General features: G+C 28.9%; 1 protein-coding gene across 5 annotated transcripts in view; it reads right to left on the reverse strand.

The window, feature by feature from the left end:
- Positions 1-14,210, reverse strand: part of LOC136973095 (pecanex-like protein 1) — a 133,108-nt gene that overhangs the window by 94,977 nt on the left and 23,921 nt on the right. For all 5 annotated transcript variants that reach the window (XM_067267825.1, XM_067267817.1, XM_067267808.1 and 2 more), the window contains exons 2-3: positions 4,280-4,479; positions 3,958-4,151 (exon numbers count right to left, since the gene is read on the reverse strand). In XM_067267825.1, the coding sequence (XP_067123926.1) occupies positions 3,958-4,151; positions 4,280-4,479 (394 nt within the window). The remainder of the gene's footprint in view (positions 1-3,957; positions 4,152-4,279; positions 4,480-14,210) is intronic.

Consider the following 14,210-nt stretch of genomic DNA (forward strand, 5'->3'; position numbering starts at 1 on the left):
CTTACTAACTTAATAATTATAATTTTTAATTAATTAATTTAAATAATTTAGAACTACTAAAAGAAAAAAAATCGGCCCAGAGCGGGACTTAAACCCACAACTCCTGCTTACCATACAGATGCGTTGCCAGTTACATTATCAGGACCTCCAGTCCGATCTCCTCTTCCATCATATATAAACTTATGTTATAACCATTGACAGTTACTACAATGCTGGTTAGGGATATATCCAGAACCCACATCTTCTTCTAGTAGTTCTAAATTATTTAAATTAATGAATTAAAAATTATAATTATTAAATTTATTAAGAGATGGCACCTAACGCCTTCCTCTAGTGCCAGATTGGTTGGATAATTTATTTAGTAATTAGCCATATCTAGCCCGATAGAATTCAGCATTGGTTAGAGTCTAGCTTTATAGTATATCAGGTCTAGCAATGTTATTTATATATATAAATCTAATCACATACTCCAAACCGATTACAATGTGCAAATAAAAAAAACGAACATATTCAAACTCCTTCCAAGTTCTTCATCAGGTTTTGTAACGATTCCCTGATGGTTCTTCGTAACAGCTTTAGGAATAAAATTCGAACATAAATTCAAAAAAGTTATTAAAACCATGGCATGCCTGTGCAAAGAGTGCATAGCCACCACACATGGTTATTGCAACATTACACATGAGCTGATACAACATTATCAGCAAATGCACTCAGGACACACACCCTGTAGTTGACCTGCCAAGTGATAACCAATCTGACGACGTAGAACAGGTCACTATTACCTTTAACCCACACTTAAGATCCTTATGCACCAAAGTTGCCAGGAAATGCCAAATGCATCTAGCTTACAGGAGGTGCCTGACTATTTTTGACATGCTATGTAATGGGAAGGACCCTCCTAACCCGAACAGACTTTCTGGTGTATATAGTGTCTCCATAAGAGACAACAGATACAATAGAGACCTGGTATACATAGGGTCAACTAAGCGTTCCATGGGGATCAATTACAAAAACATCTTGCTGATATACATCATGCAAGAACCACGACAGCCCTCTCTACATATGAAATAGATCCAGACATCATAGCAAACTTTAACTGGGCCAAGCTCATCCTTGCTGCATCCCCCAAAGAACACCTCAGATGATTGGAGGCTGTGTACATTTTTAAATCCAATTTTACATCAACGTGCATAAATAATAAACAGGAAATGGTTTTGCCAATGGCCTGGCAAGAGTTGATTGACAACATGGTTTAACTGTTCATTGAGTCTCAGTAGGGTGACTCTTTGCGCAGTTGTGACATGGTGTTAATAATTTTTTGAACTTATATTCGAACACTTGTTCGAACTTTATTCCAAAAGCTGTTATGAAAAACCATTGGGGAATCATTACAAAACCTGATGAGTTGGAGTTCGAAAATGTTTGTTTTTGTTTGTTTTCTTTACCTGCACACTGTAATCGGTTTGGAGTACATGATTAACATTTTATTACATTTTGTACAACTAGAAGCATAATGGCATTTCAACAGAACATTTATTTACACAAATTTTCTTTTCACATCAATATGATCATTTTATCAGTAGGTCTAAAATATAGCAGTTAGCGATCTTGAAAACTATGACAAAGGTGTGCCTTATAATTGAAAATAGACGATAGTAGCCGATCTAAAAACTTCTAAAATTTTAGTAGCCCTCTAGTGGCGAAAAAACACACAAAATATCAATGAAAAGGCAATATGTAAAAAATAGTGATTGTGAATTGGTTTTTTTCAATCATTAACAGTTGTTTTTGGAGTAAGACATATTTATGAAATTATTGTACAAAACCCTATTATCATACACATATTATTGTACATCATATGGTGCCCAAAATAACTATACAAATATGATAATTATCGTACAGATGGCAACCTGAGACAATGTGTTAATTTTTACCAGTGTTGCCAGGCTTTGAGAGGAAATGTCGCCAATAAAGTATGGTATTTTGTAAAGTAGTAGACAAAAAATAGACAAAAAGTAGCCAAAAATAACAATAAAAACTGGTTAGCTGGTAAGGATTTAACTGCTAAATTTGACATGAATTTATTTTTAGTACACAAAAATCAGTGTTTCAATTTAGTGCCTTCTATTGTGAGTAAAATAATTTATGCAGGATAACATTTTTCTTTCAGTTAAAATACAGAACAAACATTGTGAGAATGAAGAATACAGGAAAAATTAACATTATATATACATATATGGATCCTTATTTGTTATTTGGGTCTGAAGAAAACTACTGATAGATGTGGAAAAACAATTGATACAGGAATGATAGATCAAGAATCCACTGTATAGCAATTTCAAATCCATCAAAAACTTCAATTTGTAAAGATTTATTGCATTCTGTTTAAATTTGTATTTTATGCTAATGATGATCTAAAACTATGTTGAAAATGTTCAGATTTATTAACTGAAGCATTTATTGATATTTTAAGTTTAGTAGTGCTTTTCTCTATTGAATATCCTAGTGCTAAGATATGTGAATTTTGAGGCAATATTAAATATCTAAATGTTCATTGTATTACATTAAATAGTCAGATATCTAATGTTAATAGAAACACAAAGCAATAGAATGCAATCAAATTACTTATATTTGAGGTGGCTTATTCAAATTTTATCAAGTAATTAAACAGAAAGTTTTAATGATCGATATGACTGATATGAGTAATGTAACAGAAATTCATAAAATCATGTATAGAACCATTAGAACCATTAGAAAACTAGATCAATGAATATAATGTTATTAAAAAATTTTTGTTAAATGGTTACTCATTAAGATTCTTAAAAAAAATGGTTAATAGAATATAAAAACAATAGATTTTATGTTAAAAGTAAGTAAATTAGATTATGTTTTGTTTCCATAGGTATATTTGTTGTGCAAAAATGATAAAAAAACAACTTTTAAATCGTATGGAATATGTATAATTCCAAAATTTAAAACTAAATGCAACTTAGTTTTAAGTTGTAAAAAATATGAAAAAATTAGAAAAAGCAGAAACTGTATGTAGAATTTGTTGTTTGTATAAAAGATTTTTTTAATCTTTATATTATTTAGGTGAAACTGGATGAAAATTAAAATTACATATTAAGGAACACGAAGCTTCTATTAGATTAAAACAAAGATTCCTCACAGTTCATACAAACACAAAATAAAAAATGTTATACAGATAAAAAAGATTGTATAAAGAAACGATTATTATTGAAAGGTGAATAAAAGAACACTGTATGTTATTAAAACCTACAAATTTAGTTAATTTAAATACAAGATGTAAATTAGACAGGTGCTAGAACAACATTCTACATACATCACCAATATAGTAAAATGAATAAACTCTATTGTGTGTCAACTCACATAATGTAAAAAAAAAATGTAAGCCAACAAGTTTTAAAGTGTTTAAACTTAATATATACCACTATAATGTGAATATAGTGATATTTTTACTGTAGTTATAAATTATAATTTTTATTATATTAAAAAGATATTTGTTTATATTTTAGAACAACTAAAGAGGACTTGGACCTGATATCTGGTTGAAATGCATATTGTAAACAAGTTTAAATATAGGATTTTTTTAAATAAGTGTGGCTCTTTGATAATAGTGCCTCCATTTCATTATTTCAACAGTCTTGGTTAAAAAGTGGTTGTAGAATTTAATTCTGTGACAAACTAGTCATATTGAGCATTATAACTTTTCACTTAGATGCTCAAGGTATTTAATGTATTTGTTCTCTCTTCTACTTTTCTAAAGAAAATTGTATGAACTTGAAGATACTACGATAATGATTCTTTTTATCTTAATTACAATATTAATAATCACAAATGTTGGATATTTAACTGTAGTAATACAGATTTAAGAAAGTAGTAGTTATTTATAATTCATTTCATAAGTAAATAAAGATAAAATAGATTCCAACATACCTATTGTACTTCCACATGGTTTTACTTCTAGTTCAGAATTAATTAATCTATTTAGGAACTCCATAGAATCAACATGAGATATACTATGTTTGCTTGGACCCTCAGAAAATGAATTACGTGAACTACATTGGACAGGGGGTGTTTCTCCTTCTCTTCTTGAATTCAACTCAGTCATTTCAATATGTTCTGTTTCACTATAATATAAAAGATACAGTTCAAATTCAATTATTAAATAACTTCAATATTCAATAGGAATATACCTAAAATATCATAAGTTTAAGATTATTTTAACAAAATATTAAAAAAAAACTAAAACACATACTTTCTTTGAGATCTATTTTGTGTTGTTCTGGAATCTCCATCAGTAGCATCAGATTTCATAGACTCGTCACTTGATTCTTCAACACAATCTCCACTGTCAAACATTCGATGAAGGCAGACATTAATGATTTTCAGTACAGAAAACAACATTCCTACTGATGTACAATAAGAAGCCCAAACTATGACAGAAGAACTAAAGCACTAGAAAAAAAATATTAAAATAAGAATTATTTCTTTTCTAAAATAGATATTTAATATGTTTTAAAAGATAATGCAGATAAGTCTAATTTGAAGAAGCAACTTTAAAAATTTTGATTTCATTAATATTTTCAGAAAAAATAACAGGTTGTTTTAATTTATACTTTATTTATGAAAATATTAAAGAAATTTATTAAAACTGATTTCTACAAATAAAAATGACCCCATAGATTAAGCAAAGGAAATATTTAAACAGCAGATCTACTTATACAAACATCTTAAAAACCCAATATATTAGTAATAAGCCAAACAACTACCAGATTACATTGAGCTACTTTTCCACGATTATCCAGAGGCTTAAGTAGCATAACTGGCAATGCATCTGCATGGTAAGTGGGAGTTGCATGTTCAAGTCCTGCTCCAGGCCGATTCTTTTCTTCCACAATATACTGAATTATTTAATTTAATTAGTTATTAAATTTAATAAGAGATGACACAAAATGCCTTCCTCTAGTAACAAATTATTTAGAAATTCATTAAAAATAATTGCAGAAAAGTAGCCCAATGTAATTTGGTAGTAGTTTGGCTTCGTACATCAGATCTTTGACTTAATGGACAAAAAATTTCTGTCCTAAAGGAAAAATTTAGAATCCTTTTTTAATTTGCAAATATAATATGTTAAGTGGTTGGGTAAATGAATCAACAAGTCAATGAATATAAATTATTCAATATATATTATAATAATGTTTAATTCATACTTAAATATTATAACCACATTTTAATACATCTTGTACATACTTTAGTTCATTATTAATTAATATATGCTTTTAAAACTTTTAATGGACTTTTGGTAAGAGGAGACAACCCCTCTTTCCAATTAATCCATTAAGTCCTATTATATTTCAAATACCGTATATCTCAGTGAATAAGATGATAGTTGAACCATAAAAAATGGCCTCAAAAATCCAGGGTTGTCTTATAGGACATACAAAAAAATTAGATTGAAATTTATATAAATTAAAACCATTATAAAAAGACAGACAAATCTTAATTATTTACTAGAAGAGAGTAGGGTATGTGCACAAAATAGAATAGCCCATAGGATGTTTTTGTAAATAGTCAAGGTCATTACCCGAATGCCCGAATTATTGCGAATGTTTGCAAAAATCGCCAGATGCAAGAAAATAAACTTTGTTCATTCGAAAAATTACAAATAGGACATAATTCCATATACACTATACAGTATTATTATTCAGATAATGATTGCTGATCTAAACTAAATTCATAGGCCATTGATAGTTTGGGGGTTGTCTTATAAGACAGATATATGCTAAAACTATAAAACTTCGACGAAAATTTATACATCGTCTTATCTGAAGGTCGTCTTATCCACTGAGATATACAGTACTCATTTTTCATCAGGAGAAAACATACTTTATAAGTTTCTTCTAATGTACGAATATATTTTAAAAAATTAGATTCTCTCAGAAAATTGACAATAATGTACATCATATTTATTTTCTATTATTTTCAAATGACATTTCTAAGTATGGTCGCAGATCACAAAATCGAATATTTCCATATGATAAAAAAATCAGCATGCTGGCTTAAGTGAGGTTAGACATCCCTCTCCAGAAGGTGCATGGAAAAAAAGAATGAGTTACGTTGTGTGGCATCTAATAAGTCAGTGCTTCTCAAATGTTATGCTCATGCAACCCAAATATTTATAATATAAAATTTAAAAAAAAACCTCATATAATATACAGTGACTCCAATTTATAAAATTAAATTATGCATTATTAATAACTCCTATGTATGAAATGTAACATTGAGTACATTTCTATTAAGAAAGGTTTAGGCTAATTTTGATTTGTAGCAAATAATTTACTTCAGTTTCAGTTTTACTTTCCCAGCTGTTATGTATACGTAAGAAAAGTATTGGAATCATATGAAATTTGCAGAAATCTGAGTTTTCTGCAAATCTCCACGTTTTCAGGTATCCTGAACGAAAAAAAATCCATGTGTGTGTTGGCATATATTTCGTTTAATAGCTCAGAATGTGGGGTAAAGATTAAAAAAAAATTTGGCACAGCAGCTTGTTTATAAAGGGCATTGATGCTATTAAATTTTGGTGGCAAAAGATCGAGGGGGTGGGGAGATAGAGGGAGGTAATGGGTAATGTGTCCTATCTCCAGTGGGGTGGAACTTAATAAAGATGTTATACTTTATTAACATTTATAACTTTTTATGAAACTGATCACTACCCTCAAAATTAAGCTTTTTACCATTTGAAAATAATTAAAAATATAAAAGTTATTTTCTAAATAAAATCTCATCACCATCAAGAAAGTTAGACAACTTGTTGCTGGATTTTTTATTTTTGAAATTTAACCATTAAAAAACATAAAACTGATAACTGTAAATAAAACAGACTGTTTCAAAATTATTCAGGAGTCTATTTTCCTTTAAAAAATATTAAAAGTTTCTTTTTATAAACTTAATGAACCTTTTTTTAAAATGTACTTTTCAGATTGTAAGATGATTTTATCAATTTCAGTTTGTATTTATACAAAAACAAATAATATTTATTGATCCACATGTGCCAAAATTCATCTGTTATTTATTTTTTTTTTAATTTTTTATTTTTAATTTAATTTATTGTTATGCATGAAACCTAAAAGTTTGAACAAAAAGGAATTATTTTCAAAATCATTGCAACTTAAATGTCTTTATGACTACTACCTTACATAAAATACAACAATTAGAAAGAGTAAGAAAAAAATTGTTAAAAATTTTCAGTGCATAACAGATGCATCTATTCATAGTTCATGCAGAATATTTCGGTAATACAAATATTTCTGCAGAAGATAGTATAATTTCATGACCAATTAAAATTTTAATGCAGCCCAATATTGGGTTGCAACCCATAGTTTGAGAAATGCTGTCATAGATATCAGTTGTTATTCTAAAAATTGCAAAACTGTCAGCATTACATCAGAAACTACAATTATATGTTTAATTTATGCATTTTGTCTTTTTTCTAACAATGTAAAATACTGGTGGAATATCAAAAGTGCTGTTTTTATGTTTATTTTATTGTAATATGATCCAAAAACACAAAAATAAACATATCAAATTTCACAAACTTCTTGTAAATTATCTTAACTTATACCAATTAGCATTCACTTTGTGTGAGATTTGAGAGGAAAGTGTTATGTTTCAAAGTCAGGATAGTTTGCCAGACTAACCACCACCACTCCAATAAGCCATTATTGTTTTATTGCCCTGTAAATGAAAACTCTCCCCAGTCAGACAAATTACAATTTATTATTTTGTTGTACTCAGAAAAATGTTTTCTTTAACATTTATTTAACAACTAGTTTTGTTAGATCTATTAATTTATTTTTTAGTTGCAGTTTAACCAGCATGCCAGAACCCCCCTGGGGTTACTGGCATGCTGGTCTCCCCCAGTTATAAACAGCATGCTGATCAATGCATGAAAATATGGCATGACTTCTTAATGTTTGAATTATGGGATTCTGTATCATTTTAAATAGATATAATAAGATATATATATATATCTATCTTAATCCAAGATTTATATATCTTATTCCATATCTATTTACAATAATCTGAACAAAATATTTATTTTTCATTACAGTCTTCGAATCTTGGCATCATTATCAATAGATGTTTCTCTTATTGTTGTCAACACCACAGTATAATAATAATAATAATTAGTAAGTACTCAGAACTTGCTCACAAAATAAAGTGTCATACCATATACACTACAAAAAAATTTAGAAGTGTTGGCACTTCACAACAGTACATACATCAAATTACAGAAAATTGACATACTAAACACTTCTCTCATATTCAAAAATTCTTAAACACAGATATATACATGAACAGCATGTAAACAAAACACTTTTTTCTTGTAGTTATGTGATGGAAAACCCAATTTGTTTTGTTCTTGATTACTTATTTTTGTTTAGTTATGTTTATTTTGGGGGATTCAGTTTAGTTAAGGGCAATTACTTTACATTACTGATGGAAAACTGGAAAAAATGAAAATTAATTAAGTTTACTGATATCAGTCTGTTGTGATGGATGACATAAGATCCATGATGTCAATCAACTTCAAGAAGGAAGAAAAGTAAAATAATAAAAAACAGACAGACAAATCAAAAGAAACCATTTTATTCAATGATAAAATATTAAGTACATAATTGTCAGAACTAGAGTTGCTTCCAGCAGGAAAATGGATAAAACATAGATCCAAGTATATATGTAAACAAAGTAGATGGTGGCTGCAAACTGAACAGTATAAAAAGATGGTCATAATGTGATAATGTTGAAGAGTGGCTTCTAGTACTGTCAGGTAGAATGATCAGAGTATTGTTTTGGCATATTTTTCAGTGTTTATAATCTATTAACTGTTGTTTCATATTTTGTATTTTGAATAACCATTGAATATATTATTATTAACACATTGAATTTATTACCAGTCCAGTGTTTGTTTTGATAACTTAATTGTTTATACTTTTTCTCATGTTAAATAATTAATAATTGTCCAGTATTAATTATTGCTTTATTAAATAATCCATTGATCATCTTCACTTGTTTTTCACTCATACATACTGTTCTATGTACAGTACTTGTATATACAGTACTACATAGACATTACTTTCTCTTTTGGCTTGCCCCAAGAGGTCAGATCTGCCCCTCTCATGAACCCTGAAGTTTGTTCAAGGATTAGTTTTTTAGATTAGTTTAAGATAAACTTTACAGTTATGCCTTGACTTTGGTTTAGCATAACACTATGCATCAGTATATATGCTGTACAGCAGGGGTGGCCAACTTTTGTGTACATAAGATCTACTTTTTATCTTAAAAATGTGTTGCGATCGACTTGTTGTCGTAGGCATAGTCTAAGTGGCGAGGGGGGGTGTGAAATACATACTATGTTTATACACTGTGTTTCAGTACGAGGTGTACTCCCGCGAGCTATGGGTAGACAAGGAAAATATATGTTCAAAACTATTTTTTATTTTTTAAATCACTTATTAAGTTTTCAAGATATAGGCTCATAAAGAAAATAAATTTCCAGATCCAACTTTTGATATTTGCAGTTATGAGTTCATTCCATACAGGTGGCACCTAAAAAAAATCGATTTTTCGACACTTTCAAGATAGATTTTTATTAACTTAAAATATAATTTAATTTTTTTTACCAATTGCAATGTATAAATTGTGGTACTATTTGTTCGTAAACTTGAAAAAGTTGTTATAAAACTGCACAGTACGGCTGATAATTTGATTATAAGATTTTACTTTCGCGATTTTTTTTTGGGCGAGGAAAATTTATCATGGAAGAATGATATAAGATCTTTAGACTTATTTTTTGCTAATCTATCAATAGCTCGCGAGAGTGCTCTTTGTACTGAAACACCCTGTATATCTACCTACGTAAAAAACAACGTAATTATTTAACGGGCCAAAAAACTCACGTCCAGGGGAATTAAAACAACATGAGTAATTATTAATAATATTTATTAATTCAAATTAGCTACTGATGAAGACAGATTTAGAATTTATTTTATTACGTTACATTAATGGGAGGACTGAGTTTGCACGTCATTTACCGAGGAAACATAATTAGGTTATATCCTGACAAAGATAATAATGATTCTTCAGTATGGGAATCAGTCAGGACAGAATGTTTAGTCTTCGTTAACTTTAAGTATGAAAATGCCAATTCACACAGGTATGTAGTTCCGAAACAGGAATAAATATATCTGCTACATTTGGTGATACTGGGATATTTTTCTCAATTGACGTATTTCCAAAAATCCAAAAATATAGAGGTCTGTTGCCGAAAACGCTCACTTATCAAGTAAATAGATAGGTAAGAAAAGCCATAATTTAATTTAAAACATAAAGAACAGGTACTTACATTTTAAACAAATGAAAAATTGAAACTCAACGTTGTCACCGTGGATAAATAATATTAATAATAATAATATTGTTAATACTAAAGAAAAGAAGCTACCGCATGACAATATCAAATATTCAAGCTAAATGACTGTGTTTTCTACGAGTCCAGTCATAACTGCATGCATATTGTTGCTTTTGCGCGTGTAACTGAACGCACACGTTGCGTTCAGTTACAAGTGTAACACATTAAGTCAAAGACATCGCGAGCGATCGACCAAAATTGGCATCGCGATCGACCGGTCGATCGCGATCGACTTGTTGGCCACCCCTGCTGTACAGGATACACTCCACTAACACAACAATAATAATAATAAACAAATACATAAAACATGCAAAAAAACATACAATCTAATCAAATTAAATCAAATTTAATATCCAATTAAACTTTGCTGTAAAACTCAATAGCAAACCTGTTACTTTTCATTTTAGTTCTGAAATAATATACTTTCATCTCAGAACAGAATAATACTGAATAATTAAAAATTCACTATAAACTGTTGAAAATTTCTCATATTTGATAAATTATAAGAAAAATTTTTAGTACCTGTGCTAAAAAATTCTCAAAATATAACTTAAAAAATTATATTTTCATAATGGGATAAATTTTAATTTAACAAAAAACTAATATTATCCAGTAAAAAATATTTAATTACATAGATGTTTCTGACCTGTTCAACAAGTTATTTTAAAGTTACATACTGAGTGGGGAATATAAATTAAACTCTCAACAAAATTATTCCTTATGTATTACCATAGTTGCCATTAGCAATGCATTAAAGAACAAAATTTATAAAAATGTTAAAAAGTAAAACTTTAAGCTTTGAAATAGTGATGGGACAATTAATTGAAATCTGAAATTAAGCAAATCTTATATATTGTACATACTGAATAAATAGAATACGAATATTTATCTCGGAATTCTCGTTTTCATTTATATTTAAATTTACATTCCATTTTCACATTCTATTTTATGGTAACTGAGGAAGATCGGTTAAAAACGATCAAAAATGTTTTTATTTTAGTAAATTTTATTTGCTGGATTGTTAACGATGTGTTTTTTATCGTAAGCAAATCTTGTCATGATTTCCAATTCTTACAATGATTCTTTCATATTTAATAAGAAAATTATTTGTTTCAGTTGAAGTTTAAAAATTTTTAATTACGATATCAACAATTAAGCATTAGTTTATTGGAAACTTTCATGTATGCAACATCTCATACATGAGATGATGTCTGTTATGGCGGACTTTTCTTTCGTGTAGTCAGTGTGATAAGAGATTGCATTAGGTCAGTACTAACTGTCCCCATTTTAGGGGAGATAGGGTGACATTAGGTTGCCACTTGGCCAGCATTGGGCTGGCTTGACTGGCAATTTCAAATCAAGGCTGGCAGTTGGCAAAACAGTTTAAAATATAAACAAAATTATATTTTGATTGAAAAAATTATATAAAATTATTCTTAATATTTAATATCTTAACAAAAAATTGATAGAAAAAGTGAGAAAGGTGTTTTGTAACAATATTTAGTACTTATAATGATAAAATGACTTTCTCATTATAATTATGAAAGTTTTTGTTATGACTGACAGATGATGCTGTAATATATTAAATTTTCAAATGCAATTCATGCAATTCCAAGTATTTAGCAGGAACAAGTATTTTTGTTCCTGCTAAGTTTACTGCCATTTTGAGTTTTAAAAATTGATTTTTCAAGATGAATCAGTCTAGACATTTGTGGCTCAATTGAATGAAATTGGTTAACTCATGATGATGATGATATTTGTTCGACTCATTGCATCATTTGCTGATCATCATTTAGTGTTAAATACAATAGAATTAAAGAATTTACAAGGCATGCCAATTACAAGTAAATAAGTAAGTAAGTAAAGTTTATTGTATAAGGTGTAAACCTGTTACAAAGGGGGTTAAAAAGGGTATCCAACCTTAATTGGTTTATAATATAATACATTAATTCCAATATAATCTATATCTTGCCAAAAACCATTGACACCAATATAATCTACATCTTGCCAAAAACCATTGACACATTTTTGAGTGCTAGAAATTAAATATATAACTTCGTCTATCACAGTACTCGACTACAAAAATCTTTTAGACAGATTACAGAAATCATTAATAAATACAATTTATAACTATATGGAAAATTATTACATAAACTTATCATTGTTGCTCTTAACCTACATATGGAGGTTGTATTAATCATATCAATCACAGCTTTCATCTATAACGGAAAGTTGAGAAATTTTCTAAATAATATTATAATTTTTTGTCTTCTCTTCATATAATCTTATAGCATAGATATATATAAGAACAAAGACACAAGCACAAAACTCTTAATATCAGAATATATTGTTATTATATTATACCTCACAAAATTAGTCGAATTATAGTTCTCCTAGATATCGCGACATAAATAATTTCAGAAACATTTTATGTTTGCTCTATTATACACTATAATATAATGATACTTATTATAGATTACTCATCAAACAGAACATTCAATAGCTCTTTTCATAAGGTATGAAAGTAGTTTTTCACGATTGTAATAATCATATGACTAATACTTCTATCCTTCTATTTATCTACCATTTCGAATTGATAATTGGATCCTATTTAAACACCACTCAATTGAAACACTTTCTCCAGAGTGATATTATATGAGTATTTCTGTTTATCCTTAATGTAGTAATCATCTCTTATGATTATTTTATTCCCATTAAGTTTCTCCTCTTTGATTGTTGGTAATAATTTTTTTCTCCTTATTCTTGATCTTTTACATAGATCTGTGGTGAATATTATTTTGTTTCTCTCCTTTTTACTGACCTTATCTTCCTTTTTCCAAAACTCTCTAAGAATCAAGTTTGTCATATAAGGAATCCAATGAAATTTTCACTATTGGTGAACTTTCATCATTAGTTAATCTAACAACACTTTCTGTACAACTGTTAGATATTCCCAAATCTGTTTTTATGTACTGGTTAATTTCTTTAGCATAATCATGTGAATTAAACGGGAAATTAATCATTATAATATTCCTATTATTTCTCTTATTAATCGATTTATCTATTTTGAATTCTATCATACCTTTTATTTGAAAGTTGTCCTTAGATATTATTTCCATTTCTTCTACTTTTTGAGATAACTTTGTCAACTTCCCTTGAAAAAAATTATTTTCTCCTTTCAGTAAATTAACTTCTGTTTTAATTTCTTGTATTTCAAAATGGAGTTGTGAAAATTTGTCCTGTATTAGTTCATAAATCGATTTTAGTGTGTATTGGGGTTCCTGCTGTGCCTGTGGTTCCTTATCACTAACTATTTCAAAATAATCATTAATTTTCATAATTCTTGTAGTCTCACGGCTTTGTTTACAGATCTCCTTCTACTTGATAATATTCTTCGCTACTTAGATCTTCCAATTGTTCTCCATTTTCCTTTTCTTGGGAGTTGTCTTTATGTGGTCTACCATGCCTCCTTCTTTGCATGACCGCTTGACTCACTTGTAGCAGAGAATAGGGTAAGGGACCTGGATTTGGTTTTTTCCCAGCAATTAGTAATAAAGATATAATTAAGTCTAAGGATAGACTACAACTGACCCTTGATAATCTGACGGGTATGGGACTAAAGGGGTGTCGGATTACCAAAAGTGTCCGGATTACCGAAAGTGATTATGTATTTGGCATTGTTTTGCTAGCAGTAGCCTACAATATTCCTACATTT

Source organism: Centruroides vittatus, unplaced genomic scaffold, assembly GCF_030686945.1.
Source record: "Centruroides vittatus isolate TY-2023 unplaced genomic scaffold, ASM3068694v2 contig_1074, whole genome shotgun sequence".
In the NCBI taxonomy this organism is placed as follows: domain Eukaryota; kingdom Metazoa; phylum Arthropoda; class Arachnida; order Scorpiones; family Buthidae; genus Centruroides; species Centruroides vittatus.